Source organism: Lytechinus pictus, unplaced genomic scaffold (assembly GCF_037042905.1).
Source record: "Lytechinus pictus isolate F3 Inbred unplaced genomic scaffold, Lp3.0 scaffold_19, whole genome shotgun sequence".
NCBI classification, from domain to species: Eukaryota; Metazoa; Echinodermata; class Echinoidea; order Temnopleuroida; family Toxopneustidae; genus Lytechinus; species Lytechinus pictus.
This window is the reverse complement of record NW_026974140.1, coordinates 8,176,741-8,196,207: the sequence shown is the minus strand read 5'-3', so window position 1 is coordinate 8,196,207 and position 19,467 is coordinate 8,176,741. Positions and strand designations below refer to the sequence as shown.

The following is a 19,467-nucleotide window of genomic DNA, read 5'->3' as shown; positions in this document are numbered from 1 at the left end:
TTTCAGGAGGTTTCCAAACTACGAGATGAGAACACCAGACAGAGCCGAAACTTGAAGCAGATGAAGGATAAGGTGGAGAAGATGGAGGGAAAGAAGAAATTTGACGTCAGCACCGCTTTCCGGCATGGCAAGGAGAACCAGGCCCAGCCCCTCAGTCAAAGAAACTAGAAGCATTCCCTTGTATTCATAAAAAATATTATAATACTTATAGTTTACTTTAAAAGTCTCCAAGCACTCACCATTAAATGAAGCATTATTACACTGGCTTTGCATAATTATAACACCCCCCCCCCCCCCCAAATTTAATCACTAAAGAATGATGGGCATTAGTTCTCAAGAAAAAAAATCATTCAGTTTTGAAGGGTGCGTCCCCCTCCCCCCTGCGATGGCACAGCAACTGTGAACACGTACTTGTCATAACTATTTTACAATGGAATAATAAGCGGGAAGGTAAGAGCCAGGTGCTGCTTCAGCAGCAGTGTTGTACGGTGGCTCCGAGTTCCTGGCTGATCCAGGATCCAAAAATGAATTTTACTAAACCTCTGATTCAAGCCAGCTATTCCTTCCATGCCTTAATATTACATGATTGTAATGTCATTAGATATAATTTTGTTTTCCCTGAATGCCAAAGATCTCTTTTTCAACACCAAATCCCCAATTGTTTATAAAGTCAATGCTTTGTATAAGACCACTCTTAGATGAAACAATCTATTTTTATCTCCTTCGAAACAGAGATTAAAATTGTTGAGATAATGATTTTAGAGGTTATACCTCTCCACCCTAATAATGTACAGGTATAAAACCTCCTTTATTTTCTGTCAAAATTAAGTGTTCTATTTATAAGTACACCTCTTGTATACTTTCATAAAAATGTGTTTGGATCAGAAAGTCTATTGTTAAAATGAGCAGATAACTAGCTTTTTCCATGTCTTTATATGCCCTCTATAAAGAGAAACTAGACTTTGTATCTTGTTATGAAAGCATGATACAAATAGATGGATTATCGACATAACAGTAAATCTTGAATTAAATTCAATTTGTCAAATTACAGCAAAGTGAAATATGCTTAAATTGTTTGTAAATGAAATGTATATACACAGAGTATTTGGTGCATGTACAGATGTATATTGTTTTGTGAATATGTTATCAAGAATGTTTTGGAAGGAAAATTCCAACTATATTCCTTTAAGAAATATTGTAATGTTGTTCTGCACAAATATTGGTGATGTGTCCGTACTTTGTGTTAGTTTTTCTTTTTTGTTGATGTTACGTGTATGTTATTCGTTGGAGGAAACGCAAACTATAGCATGTATTGTGCTTCTGAGAACCACATGTTTCCCGATCGGTTTGCATGATGTAAAGGGACTCAAAATAAAGAAAATAAAATGAATTATGGTTATGTAATGTATTTCCAGACCTTTTTTAAATAACGGAGTCAGGGGGATTTTTCTTTATTTAAAGGTTTATCACATTCCAAATAATTTTATATAGAAGCAGGACTTTTCTTATGCTGATATGATCAGTCATGCTAGGCTTTAGCCTGAATTCAGACTCTGACAAGTTCCCATTTCATACTTTATTTTGCACAGCAGATATTAGGGTTTTACTCTGTCCAGTCTTCTCTTCAGACACAGTAAGTGAAACCAACTGGTATCCCTTTGTAATGGAAAATAGATATGTTGGCTATATAAACTTTTAGATTAATTCAGTGAAATTATTTTTTTTTTTTTAAAGATAGTGACATTATTTTTTTTTTTAAAGATAGATGGTCTTTCATCACATTTATGCATTTTTTTTGCAAAATACAAAATTTATAAAAATAGAATTATGTCAAATATTTGTTATAATTACAGTATAAACATACATGTAGGGGTACAGTATATATTATCCAAATAGAAGGGCTCTCAAACTCTCATTAATTTCAGTTAACAGAACAATATAATGTCAAATGTTGATACCTAAGATTCTACAAGTACCTATCAATAACATTATTGTGTAACACATTTGTATTGGGTTTCAAACTTGAAGATTATGTAAATAAAATTACATGTTCATATATAAAGATTCATATTTTTTAATTGGATATTATCTGAGTGTGTTGTATGTGAAGGCAAAAATCATAGGCCAGAGATACACATGTGTCGGTTTTGAAGCCGCCTTCGACGCTGGCCTCAAGTCTGCAATTTGGTGCGTATACACACATACACCAGAAGAAGACTGAAACCGCTAAATGAGATTCTTTATCCATGACGACTATTCAAGTGACACGCGTTCCTGATTTATTTTATTCACAAAGGGACATATTTAGTAGCAGTAAAAGCGGTAAGCTTGAACAGGATAACCCACAAAATCTTGAAACCTTATTTTCAGTGGGGTCCATGACATGTATAATAATGATGATAAAAGGTAAAATCTTGTTACATGATGAAAAATCAGGAATAGTAAATATATAATAATATGGACCATTTGTATTGCGCAGCTACTATATTAATATACTGTACTGCGCTTAACATGTGGTTTCATATTATTACCACGGCTATAGCTGAGCCGCCATATAGGTGCTCAAGCACTCAAATAATTTTTTCTTAGCGGGTAACTATTCACCTCACCTGGGTCGAGTGTAGCACAATGTGGGTAAATTTCTTGCTGAAGGAAAACATGCCATGGTTAGGAATCGAACCCACGTCCCTAAGATTGAAAGACGAAAGTCGTGACCACGATGCCCCCAAGGAATTACTTTTAGAAATAAAAGGAGGGGGAAGAAGAAACGGGGATAACGGTGATGTTTTCAATATACAAAATATTCACACCGTGCTTTGCACTCTCATTCATCTCTGATGTAAGCTGCTCATCTTTTTCATGAACACAAACGATCAGGCTTATAATGTTCCATTTTCGGGTCAGAATATAATTTCTATAAGTTCTCGCTATGTGCTCGCATTCCTTATTTAGGCCTGGGCTACGTAGCACAAAGGTTTGCGATGAATTGCAAATATGAAAGAGCCGCACTGATTGGCTCCCGGTCAGTATTTTAAACAAAGTGCGCATGCAACGATGATCTTGATTGGTCATTGGTATTTAGCGATTGATTGCAAACCTTTGTATTACAGAGCCCGAATGAGATGTAACTACTTTGTTAAAAAAAGTAATCATGTTAATAACAATGATTGTCAGCCTCATCATCATCATCTCCACCTCCACTACATTAATTTTCAATGAAACCATCTGTCACGAAAAAAAATTATCAAATCTTCACCATTATCACCAATACTACAATAATCAACACTACAAATATTTAATCACCAGTGTCATCATCACCACCACCATGACCATCGTAATCACCAATATGAAAATCTTCAATACTACAACCATCACCATCATCATCTCCATCATTGTCATCACCTTCAATCTACATCATTGCCATTATCATAATCTTCATCACCACCATCATCATCGTCATCAGACCCTCAAAAGTATTACCATCACCATCAATGACTCCTACTTCAGAACTTATTTTGTTTTCCACAACATGATTTCTCATTTTATTCAACCAGAAATCATATATGCCCTGCACTATATTATATAGTGGTTGCATTCAAAGAAAAAAAATATCACGACTTGACACTAGAGAATTAGATACAGTATCCACAAAACTGTACAAATCTACTTCATTATGTACAAACAGAAAAATCCTGTTGGGGCCAATAAAGGCATACATTTCAATTGAAAACACATGAGATTATATTTCCACTTACACTGTATTTGCTACATATTATTTACCTTTTTTTTATATACACGTATAATAGAAATACAATACACTGGAAGAGTATAACACATTGCATATGCTTCGTTCCGAACGTAAAAAGAATACTGGTACAACAGAAATTCAAATTTACAATAAATAAAATCAATATTTATTATTAACACAGTATAAAGCAAGATTCACGATAATGAAAGAATATTAAGTAAACATAATATATTCAGTTCTAGATATGAAGGAATATTGATCCAAGCTAAATTGTTCAATTTCAAATCTTTTATGTAACACTTTACACACACACACACTCTGTAAATTTTCAATACGAAAGAGACCCATGTTATTAGTACACATGAGAGAGAAATTATTTCAGAAATGCTGAATATACAAGAAACATGAAAAATGCTATGTATCATAAATTTCCTATGCGAAATAAGGGATATAAAAATAGCTTCATTTGTTCATTAACCAAGTTCCGATAAATTACTTTGTCTTCTTATTTTGATAAATCTTTAAAATACCATTTCATTAAAGTTCATTAAAGTTGTCTTGTGGATAATTGGTTTTCTTAAGAAACTGCAAATCTTGGGGCTCTAGTTATCGAATATGCATATGCACAATGTATATCTATTCGGAAATCAAAACAATATATTTTCTCTCACAACCTTTTTTTTATTTTCATTGAAATCCCCCCCCCCCAAAAAAAAATTATCTAAACTGATTTATATGGTGAAATTCTGAAAGAAAATAAATGTTGGATTAAAGTTCAGTAAAATACATCCATTGGCAAATAAATCATACAGTACAAGTACATGTAAAAATAGACAAATAATAAAGCATTAAAAAAATTGAAAGGTTTGCAGGCTAGAGATTCTGGGAGGCATTTCATTAAAGGACCACTTGATTAAAACATACATGTATTTAAAAAATGTGTATTACAGAGGTCAACTTAATGCAAGTGATAGAATGTCTAGACCAAGCCACCAACCTAAAAATGGAGGGAAATTTCAGGGAGAAAATTTTACCATGCAGCCTTAGATAGTTTATCAATAGACAATCCTCCTCGTAATACTAAAATGTGGATTTGAATTTGAAAAAAAATAATTAGTAAATAAAACAATTTATATAAAAAAAACAATGACCCAGCTTTATAAATAAAGGTAAATAAAATTAATATTACAAACATGAATCTTAACAACAAAAAAAAAAAATTTAAATAGTTTATTAATGGGAATTCAGTTTGACTGAAGTTATATTATTGAAATGTGAATTTGAAAGAAAAAAAAAACCAACAAACAATACAAAGTTGGCATTATACACTTCTATTATCAAATGCCAAACTGGGTAATAAAAGTGATTTTTACCTACACATACACATGCCATACAGATATCTTCCCAAATTAATGTTTTAGGCAGGAAAACCAGTTTAATGATTCTGAATTTAAGTACGAATTGAGGATAACAAAGTAATTGCTAAATCCTATCTGCGCATAGCAGAATTTTGTAGATATAGATGTGAGAATTATTTGAAAATATACATAAGAAATTTAGCATTTCCATTCTACACGTTTACACTCTCATTCTCCCTCATGCATTATAATTATATTAATTCATATTTAAGGATGAGGAAAACAATTATGTAATATATTTAATGAGGTAGTGCTACTCAAATATAGAAGTACATGATTTTTCATTATCCTCGATCCACACTAATTATATGCATATGATACACAACTGCCCCACATATAGAAAAGTATGCAGGCAGCATAGATTTTTTTTACAAGTTTATTATAATACAGTTTCTGCATTTCAGCTGGCAAAATACCCATTTTAAATACAATATACCTGTATATGTAAAATATAAAGCAGTGAAATTACAATGCATAAATCAGGTTAATGTGCTAGTATACTAATCTGCAAATGATTCCATCAACAACATTCACTGTAGACTCATTCAAAGACATTGTTCCAAAGAAAGGAATAACATGGTATTTTTTTGTGTGTGAATGCATGCTGATCAATGACCAAAGCATAGCCAAAGCCTCACTAAAGAGACAATAGGAGTATCCAATCGGTGCTCATATTGAATGATAGTGTTAAAGTCCATGATCAATTTTATTATTTTAATTTTGACTCCCCTAGAGATCCCCATATTAATAATAATATCAATAACAATAAAAGTGGCCATTTATTGAGCGCACAGGTCCACCTTTTAGTGCCCATGGCGTGGGGGTGTTAGTAAATCTAGTTAAGTTATAGACATCTGAACAGCTCAGGTGAATGGGCTATAATATTACCTCTAGGACTATGACAAGCTAACATGTGTGGACTTTGTCAAGCCAAATGTGTGGCCAATGAAGGTCAAATGTGCATGTCTCTATTCAAGTTTTTGTTAATCTGTCATAATTGTCTGTCATTGTTCCAATCCTTTATAATATTATATGAACATGTACATTCTAATAACCTGTAATGATGTGGAAATAGAACATTAAAAACATGATTTAGTGGATGTTTTTAAGGACTTTACTAAATGATCTTTGTATTTGGAACTAATGCAGAATGATAATCGGTACCTCATGAGCTCATTCAGAGTGATGCTATGGTGGAACTTTTCAGACTACAATATCCAGAGCTTCGTCAGACAGCTAAAGCTTGGACACCTCAATTATACATCCACTCAATATTTTAGAAATAATACATGCAAGCATGAAATGTATGGATATTCTATAAAATACTTATACCACATATCATTTATACTACAGGTATGAGATTCATATAATGAACATGTTTTCAGGGCAAAAAGATCACTTGAATTGAAGGGTGGACAGTTACAAGCTTCAAACACTAACAGGTCAAAATGCTATTTTTAAAAGTGGTTTAAATTTCAAGTGTTTATCCTTTTAAAAATACTGTGTCAGGACAACCTTATCATTGAATTAAACACAAAATGCAAAACATGTCCAGAGCAATCACCTTTTGGGAAAACAAATATAAAATTAGTTTTGCTGTACAATACAACCAATGGGGTATTAAGCATAACTAAACAATGTGTTTCGCAATAGTTTGTACGCAAGGGAAATTAAAGCTTTCCTACGGTGTGCATAATCAGGACTTTTATCAAAGGTTTTTTTTAAATTATATGCATAGACAAAAAAATGATATAAAAAAAAACAATGTACATGCAAGGGTATTGTTTTTGGCAAGATTGGTTTAGCTGACCTGTGGCCAAGAATTTGGACTTTCAAATGAGAGGTACGGGGAAAATGAGTTCAAGTCGGATACTTAGCACGCATAGTATGCCAACAAGAATGAATATTTGGTGTATAGGTTAGGCGTTTGGTTAACTTATTAACGGATAAAATCATGTGGCACATTAATAAGTTTAAAAATACTTCATACCTAGTTAAATAAGAACATGGGAACAACATACAAAAGAAAATAAAATGTACAAATGCCCTGAATAATGTGCAGGTATAAGAAAAGAAAGAAAGGATAAAATAAATATGATCTCTGCAACAAAAGGGATATTTTAGTTAAAAAGGCCTGAACTAAAAATGGTATACTAACTTTGGTAAAATAGTAAAACCATGACCAAATGTTCTACCAATCACATATTCTGACTTAAGACGTGTACATTATACAAATATACCAGGCTTTGATTAAGGACAGTGGGAATTGTTTGTCTGAGGTTGGACTGCCATTCTATTTTTCCCCGAGGGGCAAAGCCCCTGAGGAAAAAAAAAAGTAATTTTGCCATTACAACCGAGGATGAATACTTCCCTCGATACTTTTGAAATAAAGGCCTGGTATATTTGTTTTATATCCTACTTATAATAAGTTAGAACAATATATGTTGGTAATCTAGTTCTTGTATTCGTCCTTTTTTTAATCTGATCAAAATATAGATAACGTGCTGCGCCGACTGACCTAATTTTTACTGAAGCCACGCGGATTAGTGTCTGCGCTGTCATTTCACAGAACTTGATTGGAAGAGAAAGGTCGCCGACCGGTGCATCCGAGAGATTGCATGATCTGTGACATCATGATGGAATAGTGCACTATTCAATCATTGATGTCACGGAATAGCAAATTTTCTTAAGTGGGCATATTGTTCCAATGGCATAGCTAGAATATGTTTGGTCACATGATGCTGTTTGAACCAATCACTATAGAAGATTTCATTTATGTAGGATATAAAATGATCTACATACTATTAAGTATAACATTGTATAAAAGAGCCACTGCAATCCGACTGATAATCAAGTATATTTAGAACCGCTGACCAACCCAAGGTCGAAAGTGTCCACCAGTTTATGCTAGATGGATTCTCGAATGCAGATATACATGTAGAGACGTATGCCTCCAGCATTATCGTATCAGGAATATGTTACACACTCAATCTCTAATATTTCAAAATGACCTTCGTGACCACTGACTTTTGACCCCAAATCAAATTTTCTCTCTGAACAAAGATGAGCATATTCCAAAGTTGATTTCTCAAACGATACTTCAGATTTTGTGAGAACGAGATATTATATGACGACCTCTGTGACTTTTGACCTCGTGACCCCAATATTTCACTAGATCATTGTCACTCCCATAGGCACTGTTGGACCAAGTTTGAAGCTGATCCGATGAACATATCTTTTGTTATCAAGAGAACAAAGCGTGATGCACGGACGGGCAGACGACCCAAAAACAAATGCAGCCATCAACCACATACATGTGTGACGGAAATTATAACAAATCTCGACTTTAATTAGTTATAAATCTAAGAATTTTGAGATTTAGTTATTTAAAGGTTATATAACATTATTAAACATGTTTAATGAGCTATCATTTGGAAATTTATTTGCTATCTCCAATATGCAGGTTCAAGGTCAGAGGGCAAAAGAGGTGGGTCACGTGTGAGACTTCACAGAGAAGCATGATTTTGAAAGTTTACTTTCATTTTGAAATTCCTGTGAATTTCAAAATTAAATTAGACTTTCAAAATCATCATAATTAGTTATAAATCTCTCAATATTTTTAGATTTATAACTAAGTAAAGTCGAGGTTTGTCATAATTTCAGTCACACATGTGACCAAGAATGTCCCTACAGCGGGCAGGGGCATAAAAACCACACTGCAAATATAACCAGCTGGAATACAAGTATGCACCAGGACACAAACTACTCCACTCTAGAACTTTGCAAATGAGAATATATACACCAACTTTGGCAACTTGTGAAGACCTTCAAAGTCGCAGCATTGAAATGTTTTTGATATGTTAAAACACATAATCATTTTTTTTTAAATAAACTATCAAACTGATCTAGCTTTCAACATCTTTAAATTGCAAGAAAACAAACTTGTCCAAGAGAGTAACTGGCAAATTCATGAGTACGGTTACAAATCACTCTCTAAATCTGAATAACAATATGATCAAACAAAATATTCTTTGTCCAAGTAAGCTCTTTAGTTCATATCTTGAAGGCATCGCATTTGACATATATATCATCTCATGAGACAAATACATGTTTATTTGATCCACGGGGTATAAGCATCACCTATGAAACCTTGATAAGAAACGGTCTAGCTCTGTGCACAAGATTTGTTCATGCCAGAGTGTAAGTTAATCCGAAGTAGGCCAAGGAGGTTGGGGGGACTAGACTGAGAGCCCCCTCCCTCCCCCTTTATGTTTCGCCCAATAAGTTAAAATTGCAATAAGATTTCATGATTTTTTTTTCAAGTCTCAGCAACATTTGAAACCAAATTTGCAATACCCCAGCCCAGGTACGTTTCCAGAGATACGTAGCATTTTTCAAGATCATACCAGACCCAAAATCGCTCGAAATTGTAATTTCATGTACAAATCCAATGCTAATTCTGTTTCAAGCAAAAATTCTTAGATTCATCATTATTTTCCTTTAAAGTGAAATCAACTAATTTCATTTTTATGATTGGAAAAGTGTATCCGACAGTTTCCATTAAGACGAGGAGAGGTGGTCAGCAAAATAGCCTGGCCTTTATGTCCAGTTTTTGTTTTTAAACAATGATTTTATAGAGTGTAGACGTATGCAAGAAGAAGAGAGATTGATTATGAGGCCTTGCAATAAACTTGCAATCAATTGCGGGTGAATTTGGGGGTCAAAAGAATCAATCATAACTCTGGGACTTACATGTAATAGCAAATTTGCATTTGATTGATGGTCTGCTTCTTGCAATAAGAAGTAAAAATCAATCTTATTAACAACGGGTATATCAATTGCAAGTTTGCATAAGAAATTCGCGATTGCCAATATTTTCTTGCGACACTCCCTTAGTCAGACAATGTGTAGTTTGAATAAACAAACATGCACCAGACTCCACAGCTACATCAGAGGTTACGCTGGCTATGCCTGTGGATTGTCAAGCTGCCCCATCATCATACTCATTTTCAGCACCAATATTGAGCTGAGCCCCATCTTACAAAGAGTTACGATTGATCCAATCAATCGTTACTCTATGGAAATCCATCAGTGTCATAATTTTTTCTACAGGAAATTTGTAAAATGTCCTCAGGAGAACACACCAAATTGTCAAGAAATCAATGAATTTATGGTTATACATTCATATCTAGAACAAATTTCGAACAAACATGCATTTTATATGTTGACTTTGCTGGCTTTCCATAGTTGCGATTGATCGGATCAAGCGCAACTCTTTGTAAGACGCAGCCCCGGAGTAGGAGGCATATAGCAGGGTCAAACTATTACAGCTAAATTGCCCCACCCTACCAACCAGGGTTGTGGAATATAAAGAAGCTGTTCATTAAAGAGTTTTTCAGCTTTAAAATGTGTGTTCTTGTCCCAAATCTGCAAAGAGCTCATCAACATAGTGATAATAAGCATAGACATAGGTAAGGAGATGTTGAGACACACTGTACTGAAATTGTTTTTGTTGTTAAAACCTGTTTTTTTGTTTCAGATTTAAACATTCTTTATTGTGCCATCACTGCAAGGTTCCAATCAGCATACAGATGAAAAGCAACTACATGTAGAGAGCATAAAGAAAATCAAGTATCTGAGATGCGCTGTCGAGAAATGACCATTGTTGATCGTGTGATGATAATAACCAATTATAGTTCATCAGCCCAGGGAACATTTCATGAAACAGATAGTCAGTGATTTTAACCACCCAACTGTTAAAAGCTACCAAACCCTCGGATCTGATTGGCTCAAAACAATTAAGTCAGTGAAAACCACTGACAAGCTGTTTCATGAAATATCTTCTTGAAGAGCATTTCATGAAACAAACTCTAAGTGATTTTGTTATTAGCTCCTGAAATCCTTGCATCTGATTGGCTAAGCACAAATTATCAAGCGTGAATCAATAGCAAGATGCTTCATGAAATACCTTATTGAAGAGCATTTCATGAAACAAACTCTCAGTGATTTTCACTAACAACTGTTATAAGCTACTGAAATCCTTGCATCTGATTGGCTCAGGACAAATTAGTGAGTGTGAATCAAAAGCAAGATACTTCATGAAACACTCCAGAAAACTTCCTAAAATCAAAACTGAGAGTACATGTATGACAATACGAGGATCTCTAGTACTTTACTATCATCTGGACATGGAGTCTGACTGCGGGGAAGGACCGATGGGAAATCTGGACCTTAGCTTGACAATTTGCTCGTAGATCTTGAGCGAGGGTGCCACCTTCATTCCGGTCAGTTTGACCAGTTGTTCCTTGGTAAGAGACATCAGTTTTTGACCGTTGATATTCTGCAGTCAGAGAGAGAGGAAAGAGAAACATTTTCAACATCATCATTGATAAATTGTTGGTCTATATCGGCCATCTACTCTCCATCTGGGTCCCGTCTTACAAAGAGTTACAATTAATCCGATCAACCATGATTCTATGGAAATCCATCGTTGTCATAATATTTTCTACAAGAAATTTGAACAATGTCCTTTGAAAACAAAGAGAAACACACTGAATTTTCAAGAAAACAATGAATGCATGAATATACATCAGTTAGAAAATATTTTGAACAAACATGCATATAAGATGTTGACATTGCTGGCTTTCCATAGTTGTGGTTGATTGGATCAGTCGCAACTCTTTGTAAGACGGGGCCCTAGGCCCGTCTTACAAAGTCGTAACTCTCTGGAAATCCATCAGTGCCATAATTTTTTCTACAGGAAATTTGCAAAATGTCCTTTGTAAACAAATGAGAACACACGAAATTGTCAAATCAATGAATTCATGGATATACATTCATATCTAGAAAATATTTTGAACAACCATGCATTTTATATGTGGACTTTGCTGGCTTTCCATATTTGCGATTGATCAGATCAATCGCAACTCTTTGTAAGACGGGCCCCTGGTCTCACTCTGTATAGTCTAATCCTAGTTCATCAAGCACCAGTTCATCTACTAGTCATTTGGTCTAACTGCCATTAAGCCCATTTACAAAATTGTCTAATTTCCAGTTAGGCTACAGCTATTTGGTCTAATTCCACTTAGTCTTTATAGTTAGCTGTACTATGAACCAAATTTTCATTTGATAGAGTACAATATAATAAGTAAGCAAAGTAGAAATTAAACCTACTGAGCAATAGACTAAATGAGACTTATACCAAGTGAGGTGTAGGTCAAATAGCAATTTAGACCAAATGGGTTTAGCCCATGTGGTATTAGACCAGTTGAGTAGACCAGCTGTTTGTAGACCAAAAGTATATAAACCAAAAATACAGGGCATAAGCCGTTAGATGTTAATCTCAGCAAAGGTTTAATCCACTGGGAGGCAATGGCATTGATTCATCATTCAAGCAGGTAACCTAAGTATTGTTCACCCTAAAATTGATGCCATCAGCAATTATAAGCAGTTGTTCATTTACAAAATAAATATAAACTTGTTTTCTTCCTCGCCCGAAAGTTAATTCATGATGTTGAATCGCCATTTCCTTCACCAACAGAGTTAAATAATTCATTTAGTCCAATATACAGCTTGGGAACAAATATTTGGTCATACCGTATGGGAGCTTAATAGGAAAAAGGTCCTATAATTATGGTGACAAGACAATGTAAAGAATGTAAAGAAAAGGAATAGGGTTATTTAGTTTTGGCGGTTAAGTTTTATGTTTGGCTTAACGTGCAAATTTTTCATTGGACTAATTGTCGCCAGGGCAAATGTCAACCATAATTATTTCCCAAACTGTAGTTTCTATCCTATACAATTAATAGCTAACCTGTCTGCAAAAGCATTCTGCACATGAGCCTTCCCCGGTCTCAGCTAGGAACTGAACCACCTCCGGAATCCCCCACGTCCAAGGATTCGGCATCTTCTCACCGGGTGACTTGATGTTCGGCGTGGTTGGCTGTTCTGTGGTGAGGGCAGGTTCACCAGGTGTAGCAGGGCTCATCTGTGGGCTGCTGGTACTGGAGGACGGAGCCTGGAGACCCAGAGGGCTCGGCAGTGGCGACTGCTGGTTGACCATGGCCTGGTGAAGGTTGTACGGCGGCGGTGGAACCGACGGAGGTGGAGGTGCCAGGATATGTGTCGGTGGGGGCAATCCGGACATCTGTGGCGAACCCAGGGAATGATTGGCTTGGGCTGGGTAGGGGGGCTTCTTAGGGTGAGGTGGGGGCGGGTACCGTGGCTGCATCAGCAGCGATTGCAGTGGGGGTAGACGTTGAGGGGCGTTGGCATGAGGGTGAGGCATAGGAAAGCTGGAGTCTATGGGCATGCGGTGCTGCGGAGGGAACGGCAAGAAGTCTGATCTTGGGTCTACAGGGGATCTTGGCATATTTCGCAATGCCTGAGATAAGTGGGCCCTGTAGGTTGGCGGCGGTCTGCTTATCGTAGGAGACATGGATGTTGGACTGGATAGAGGTATACTTGTTGGGGACATGCGAGGGGGATGGGTGAGGCCTTGCATCATGGCAGTGGGGGAGGGGGAACGGACGTTCACTGGCATACAAAATTCTTTTGGTGGTCTTGACAGAGCGACCATATTGCACAGATCTCTACCAGTTGGTCTGAATCCAGTGAATACACCAGGGTTGGATGAAGGGCTAAGCTGAGAAGGACTTGCTAGATCAGGGCCAAGAGGCAAACTGGATGGAGGAATATGCGACCTCTGGGCTTGACCTTGCATCATCATCCTGATCAGCTCCTGTTGCTGAGGAGATGGGAGATTAGGAGTGGTACTACCATCCAACGAGTTCACAAACCCTACCTGGGCAATACCCTGAGCATTCATCAAAGCTATCCCAGACTGCTCCTCGCTGCTAACCCGCCTCTTCCTCTTGGCTTGCTGCTTTGTCAGAATGTCGCTAATCTTCTCCTGCTGCAGGAAGAGAGAACGCAACTGCTTCAATTTCAGTTCATCTTCCTCCGAAATCTGCGTTCTCCCACCGCGCGATGTTGGCGCAGAAGCGGGGCCTTTCTTTCCTACCTGCTCTTTAGATACAGTCACTGGCTTTGAATGTTCTTGGGATGCCAGTGACGTATTCATATCCTTGATTATTTTCTGGACCTGGGCTTGTGAAGCCAAGAGTGCTGCGGTGTCTGGCCCAGACTTCAATACCATCCCATTCTTCGCAGAGCTACCTTTCACAGTATCTTTCCGCAAGTTAGATGCTGAAGCCTTTTTCTCTTTGACAGGTCTGACAGGCACTTCTTCATTCAGCTCAGCTTCAAAGTTGTATGGATCGTCACTGGGACTTTGCAGTTCTTTAGAAAGCCGCTCTTTGAGGGTAAGGTCTCTAGACTTGGTCTTGTCGATGAAAGAATTTGTCTTTGGCACATTCGGCTTTCCAATATCCTTATTCGCAAAAGATGAAAATCCCACACTTGGCTTTGATTCTCTACTGGTACTACTGTCCTTTGCCTGTGATTCAAGAGGTTTTGTGCTGGAAACAACTGGCAAGCTTGTCAATGCTGAATTTTCCGAATTCAGAGTTTGGCTATACACAGTATAAGGAGCTACTCGTCCTGCCACACTTTCATCCACAGACTTAGCCAAAAGCCTGTCTAATGTAGAGACTTTGTCTGATGCAGTTCTATTGTCCTCACTGACTGACATATCTTTACTTGTTTCAGGATTGCTTCCAGTGTTCATACTAAATTTCACCTTTGACATTCTGTTCAAGTCCAGTCCGCCAGGGGGCGTGCTTTTGTCATTCAGAATATGATTAAGCACATTTTCCTCATTACTTGCCATGTCGGTTTGCATGACGGAAGGCAGTTCCGTAGGCAAATTCAACAGAGTTGATAGCTGACTCGCCTTCGCTTTGGCCTTTTCTTTTTCTTTCCTCCTCTCCTTCTTACGCTCTTTATCCAACTTTGACTTCTTTTTCTTCCCTTCCTTCTTGTGCTTCTCTTTTTCCGGTTCCTCCTCATCTTTGCTTTTCTCCTTATCTTTCTTCTTTTTGTTTTTCTTCTTTTTCTTCTTCTTTTTCTTCTTTTCATGTTTGTTGACACTAGGTATAAGAACAGGTGGGGCCATAGATGCATCTTCAAAGTCATACGTCTCAATGCCAAACTCGTCGTTTTTCTCTTTGCCAAAGTCTTTGAATGGCCTTGAAGAGAGCATCTTTGTGCACTGTTTGTGTTCTACGTGGGACCAGTTCCTCATGGTGAACTTGCCAGGACCTTCTGGATCACCTCTAGATTCCGCCTGCTCCGACTGATGAGACGCACCAGCCCCAATAGAGCCTGACGAAGAATCTGCCGACAGCGGAGGCGAATCAAGACTGGATATAGATGCATCTGCTTTGGAATGGTTCCCCACAATTCCTTTCTCAACTTCCACAATGAACTCCCCCTTTTCCATGTTCTCGGACTTTAAGAATCCATTCAGCATACTCCCTGTCTTCACACCGAGTGTCTGTTCTGGTGGCACGCTCTTTTCATGTTCTGGCGCGTTGTCCTGCGGCTGCTGACCCGGAGCATTGCTGTTACCTTCTCGGGACGACGGCAATGCATAATTGTGATGAGATGCTGCCTCGTAAGGCCTGCCTTTCCCATTGTGCTTCAAAGTTGTCTTGGACATCTTTAACTTGAGGTTGGTGCGGTTCTGTGGTTTCTTGATCAGCTGTTTCTTTGGAGGAGGCGGGATGATCGTCCTCTCGTGGTTACTCTCTTCATCAGAGAAGGAATAGACCGATGGCATCATCTTCTGAGCCTCATCGCTTGTGTGTCTACTCATCTTCTCCAAGGCTGGGGTTAGAAACATTCCTGGGAAAATAAACAAAACAAAAAAAATTTATGACCATCAACTCTTCTTCTTCCATGTTGAAGGAATCTCCAGGAAATACAAGAAATCTATCAAGAGAATTACAGTTAGGTCCACATAGTTTAATCCCCAATATGTTGAATAATTGCCAAAATCAAAGAAAATTCTCGGACCAGATTATGCAGAGCATATATCTTCATAATTAATTCCATCTATTACTAACAGACTTTTGGTGTTCCCAGAAGTGTGACTTATGCACATTTGTCTGTTCTAGTCATAGTCTAAGTCCCCTAAATTTAATGTGCAGTTAGGGCGCTTCTACTTCATCTTAATAATGAATATAAGTGAATTTAAGAAGTTTACTACTGCTTGAGTGAAAGCACAAATTAAGAATAGAAAAGAATAAAATACCTGAGTTTTCTACAACTCTTTCAAGATCATCTCCTCAAGGTGTTTGATATTCTCAAACATTTTATTAAATGATCTAATTTCTCAATAATCCATAACTTTTAAATTTCAGTTGTGAGCAGTACATGTATATAACGCAACACCTCAATGGTCAGATCATGCTTGAGAGACGTGCACTACCACATATCTTTGAATCAGATTATGTATTCCATAAGTTTAAGCATGACACAAATCTTTGTGAAACACTCCCTCATCCAAATTCATATCTGACTCTCTTACTGTACTCTCACTTGCTAACATTTTACCCAACTCTAAAGTATGTGCATACTTACTTCGTTTTTCTCCGCTAGGATAGTGCTTTCTCCTTGAGATTGGTTTGCATACCGGTGTGATGCTGATGTAGTCCTGGGACTCTGTTCATCAAGATAGATATAAAGAACTTTTCAATTACTTTGCATTGATATAATGGGTACAAGAGAATAATCCTTGGTGTGATGCGTTCATCAAGAGAGATATAAAGAACTTTTCAATTACTTTGCATTGATATAATGGGTACAAAAGAATAATCCTTGGTGTGATGCGTTCATCAAGATAGATATAAAGAACTTTTCAATTACTTTGCATTGATATAATGGGTACAAGAGAATAATCCTTGGTGTGATGCGTTCATCAAGAGAGATATAAAGAACTTTTCAATTACTTTGCATTGATATAATGGGTACAAGAGAATAATCCTTGGTGTGATGCGTTCATCAAGAGAGATATAAAGAACTTTTCAAGTATTTTGCTTTGATATCATGGGTACAAAAGAATAATCCTTGGTGTGATGCATTCATCAAGAGAGATGTAAAGAACTTTTCAAGTATTTTGCATTGATATAATGGGTACAAGAGAATAATCCTTGGTGTGATGCGTTCATCAAGAGAGATATAAAGAACTTTTCAATTACTTTGCATTGATATCATGGGTACAAGAGAATAATCCTTGGTGTGATGCGTTCATCAAGAGAGATATAAAGAACTTTTCAAGTATTTTGCATTGATATAATGGGTACAAGAGAATAATCCTTGGTGTGATGCGTTCATCAAGAGAGATATAAAGAACTTTTCAATTACTTTGCATTGATATAATGGGTACAAGAGAATAATCCTTGGTGTGATGCGTTCATCAAGAGAGATATAAAGAACTTTTCAAGTATTTTGCTTTGATATCATGGGTACAAAAGAATAATCCTTGGTGTGATGCGTTCATCAAGAGAGATGTAAAGAACTTTTCAAGTATTTTGCATTGATATCATGGGTACAGGATAATAATCCTTGGTGTCATGCGTTCATCAAGAGAGATATAAAGAACTTTTCAAGTATTTTGCATTGATATCATGGGTACAGGATAATAATCCTTGGTGTGATGCGTTCGTCAAGATAGATATAAAGAACTTTTCAATTACTTTGCATTGATATAATGGGTACAAGAGAATAATCCTTGGTGTGATGCGTTCATCAAGAGAGATATAAAGAACTTTTCAAGTATTTTGCATTGATATAATGGGTACAAGAGAAAAATCCTTGATGTATTTCGTAATCCATACATATTTTACTGTATTTTACATATTTATATATTTTACATATCGCTATGTCTATCCATCACCATTTCTGCACTTCATGACACTCCTTCAAGTGGCTCACTTCATTCATCATCCCAGTATAGCTTCCTGTATGAGCTGCCGAAGGGATTATTACTTCAAGAAAGAAGTCTGATTACTCACCATGTATTCTTGGAGGTTGAAGAGGATATGAGACCATTTCACACCAGCCTACTGGGCAGATATCTGGCGAGTCACAGTCCATCCACTGATCAAACGATCTATCCCATCCATCAAAGTGAATCCTTAGCAACGGCCCGGCCACCTTGGTTACTGTGGCAACGCAGATGAAGCCGGACTCAATCAGGTCTACTGCTTCCAGCTTGTGACCGACCTTGAAACCTCGGTCAACAGTTTTCTGCAGAAAGAGGACAAAGAGAGAGATGAAGCTTCTGGTGATGGTGATCACCATGATCACCATGACAATGACGATAATGGTGGGGATGATGATGATGGTGATGCAGATGATAATGATAACGATGATGATGACGATGATGACAATAATGAAGATGGTGATGATAATAATTTTGATGGCAATGATGATGACAATGGTGGTGATGATAGCGATGATGATGATGATGGTGATGATCATGATGGCAATGATTATGATATTGATGATGATGATACAGACAATGAAGATGACGATGGTGATGATAGAGATAATAGTGGTGTTGATAAGAAAATATAATAATAGTGCACCTCGGAATACAAAATTTCTATATAGACAGCACTATGTCAATGCCTATCATTATTAAACACTTACGTACACATATGAGAAACAGGATTTTTAAAGTACTCAATAATCAGAAAATTAGTTTAACCCTAAAATACATTTTTGTGATAAAGTTGTAACATGAGAAGCTTTTGCCATGACTTTTCCTGACTTTTTGTCTAAAACTAAGCCCCCCCCAAAAAAAAAAATCAGATTTCTTGCATAACTTAGCATAATTTAGAAAACAACATTTGGCTTGTGAAAGAGTTCTTATGCTTACCTGATGAAATATTTCAATGGGTGCTGATACAGATTCTGTCATCCGTAAGTAATCTACCCAGTCAAAATTGCTATCAGAACCTACAAAGACAAGAATAAAAAACTGGTTTATAATTCATGACTCACAAAGAGGAACAACAAGATGAACCCATTAAATCACCACCAACATTATCAAAATCCTCATCACCATCATCATCATCATCAATGCTACAATAATCAACACTACAGCCATCATTTAATCATCAACATCATCGTCATCATCATCATCATCATCACCACCACCACCACCACCATCATCATCATCATCATCATCACCATCATCATCATCATCATCATCATCACCACCACCACCACCACCACCATCATCAACATCATCGTCATCATCATCATCATCATCACCACCACCACCACCACCACCATCATCATCACCACCACCATCATCACCATCATCAGCAT

The 19,467-nt window shown here is 36.8% G+C and overlaps 2 protein-coding genes across 2 annotated transcripts in view; one reads left to right on the top strand and one right to left on the bottom strand.

Annotated features, from left to right (window-relative positions):
• Positions 1-2,064, top strand: part of LOC129260949 (hyaluronan mediated motility receptor-like) — a 34,968-nt gene extending 32,904 nt beyond the window's left edge. The window contains exon 22 of the mRNA XM_054898959.2: positions 7-2,064. Within this exon, the coding sequence (XP_054754934.2) occupies positions 7-168 (162 nt within the window). The 3' untranslated portion in view covers positions 169-2,064. The remainder of the gene's footprint in view (positions 1-6) is intronic.
• A 5,303-nt stretch (positions 2,065-7,367) lies between these two features.
• The window catches only part of LOC129260709 (uncharacterized), a 33,481-nt gene continuing 21,381 nt past the window's right edge, over positions 7,368-19,467 (bottom strand). The window contains exons 13-17 of the mRNA XM_064114389.1: positions 19,013-19,092; positions 18,144-18,378; positions 16,711-16,791; positions 12,980-15,972; positions 7,368-11,506 (exon numbers count right to left, since the gene is read on the bottom strand). Coding sequence (XP_063970459.1) covers positions 11,345-11,506; positions 12,980-15,972; positions 16,711-16,791; positions 18,144-18,378; positions 19,013-19,092 — 3,551 coding nt within the window. The 3' untranslated portion in view covers positions 7,368-11,344. The remainder of the gene's footprint in view (positions 11,507-12,979; positions 15,973-16,710; positions 16,792-18,143; positions 18,379-19,012; positions 19,093-19,467) is intronic.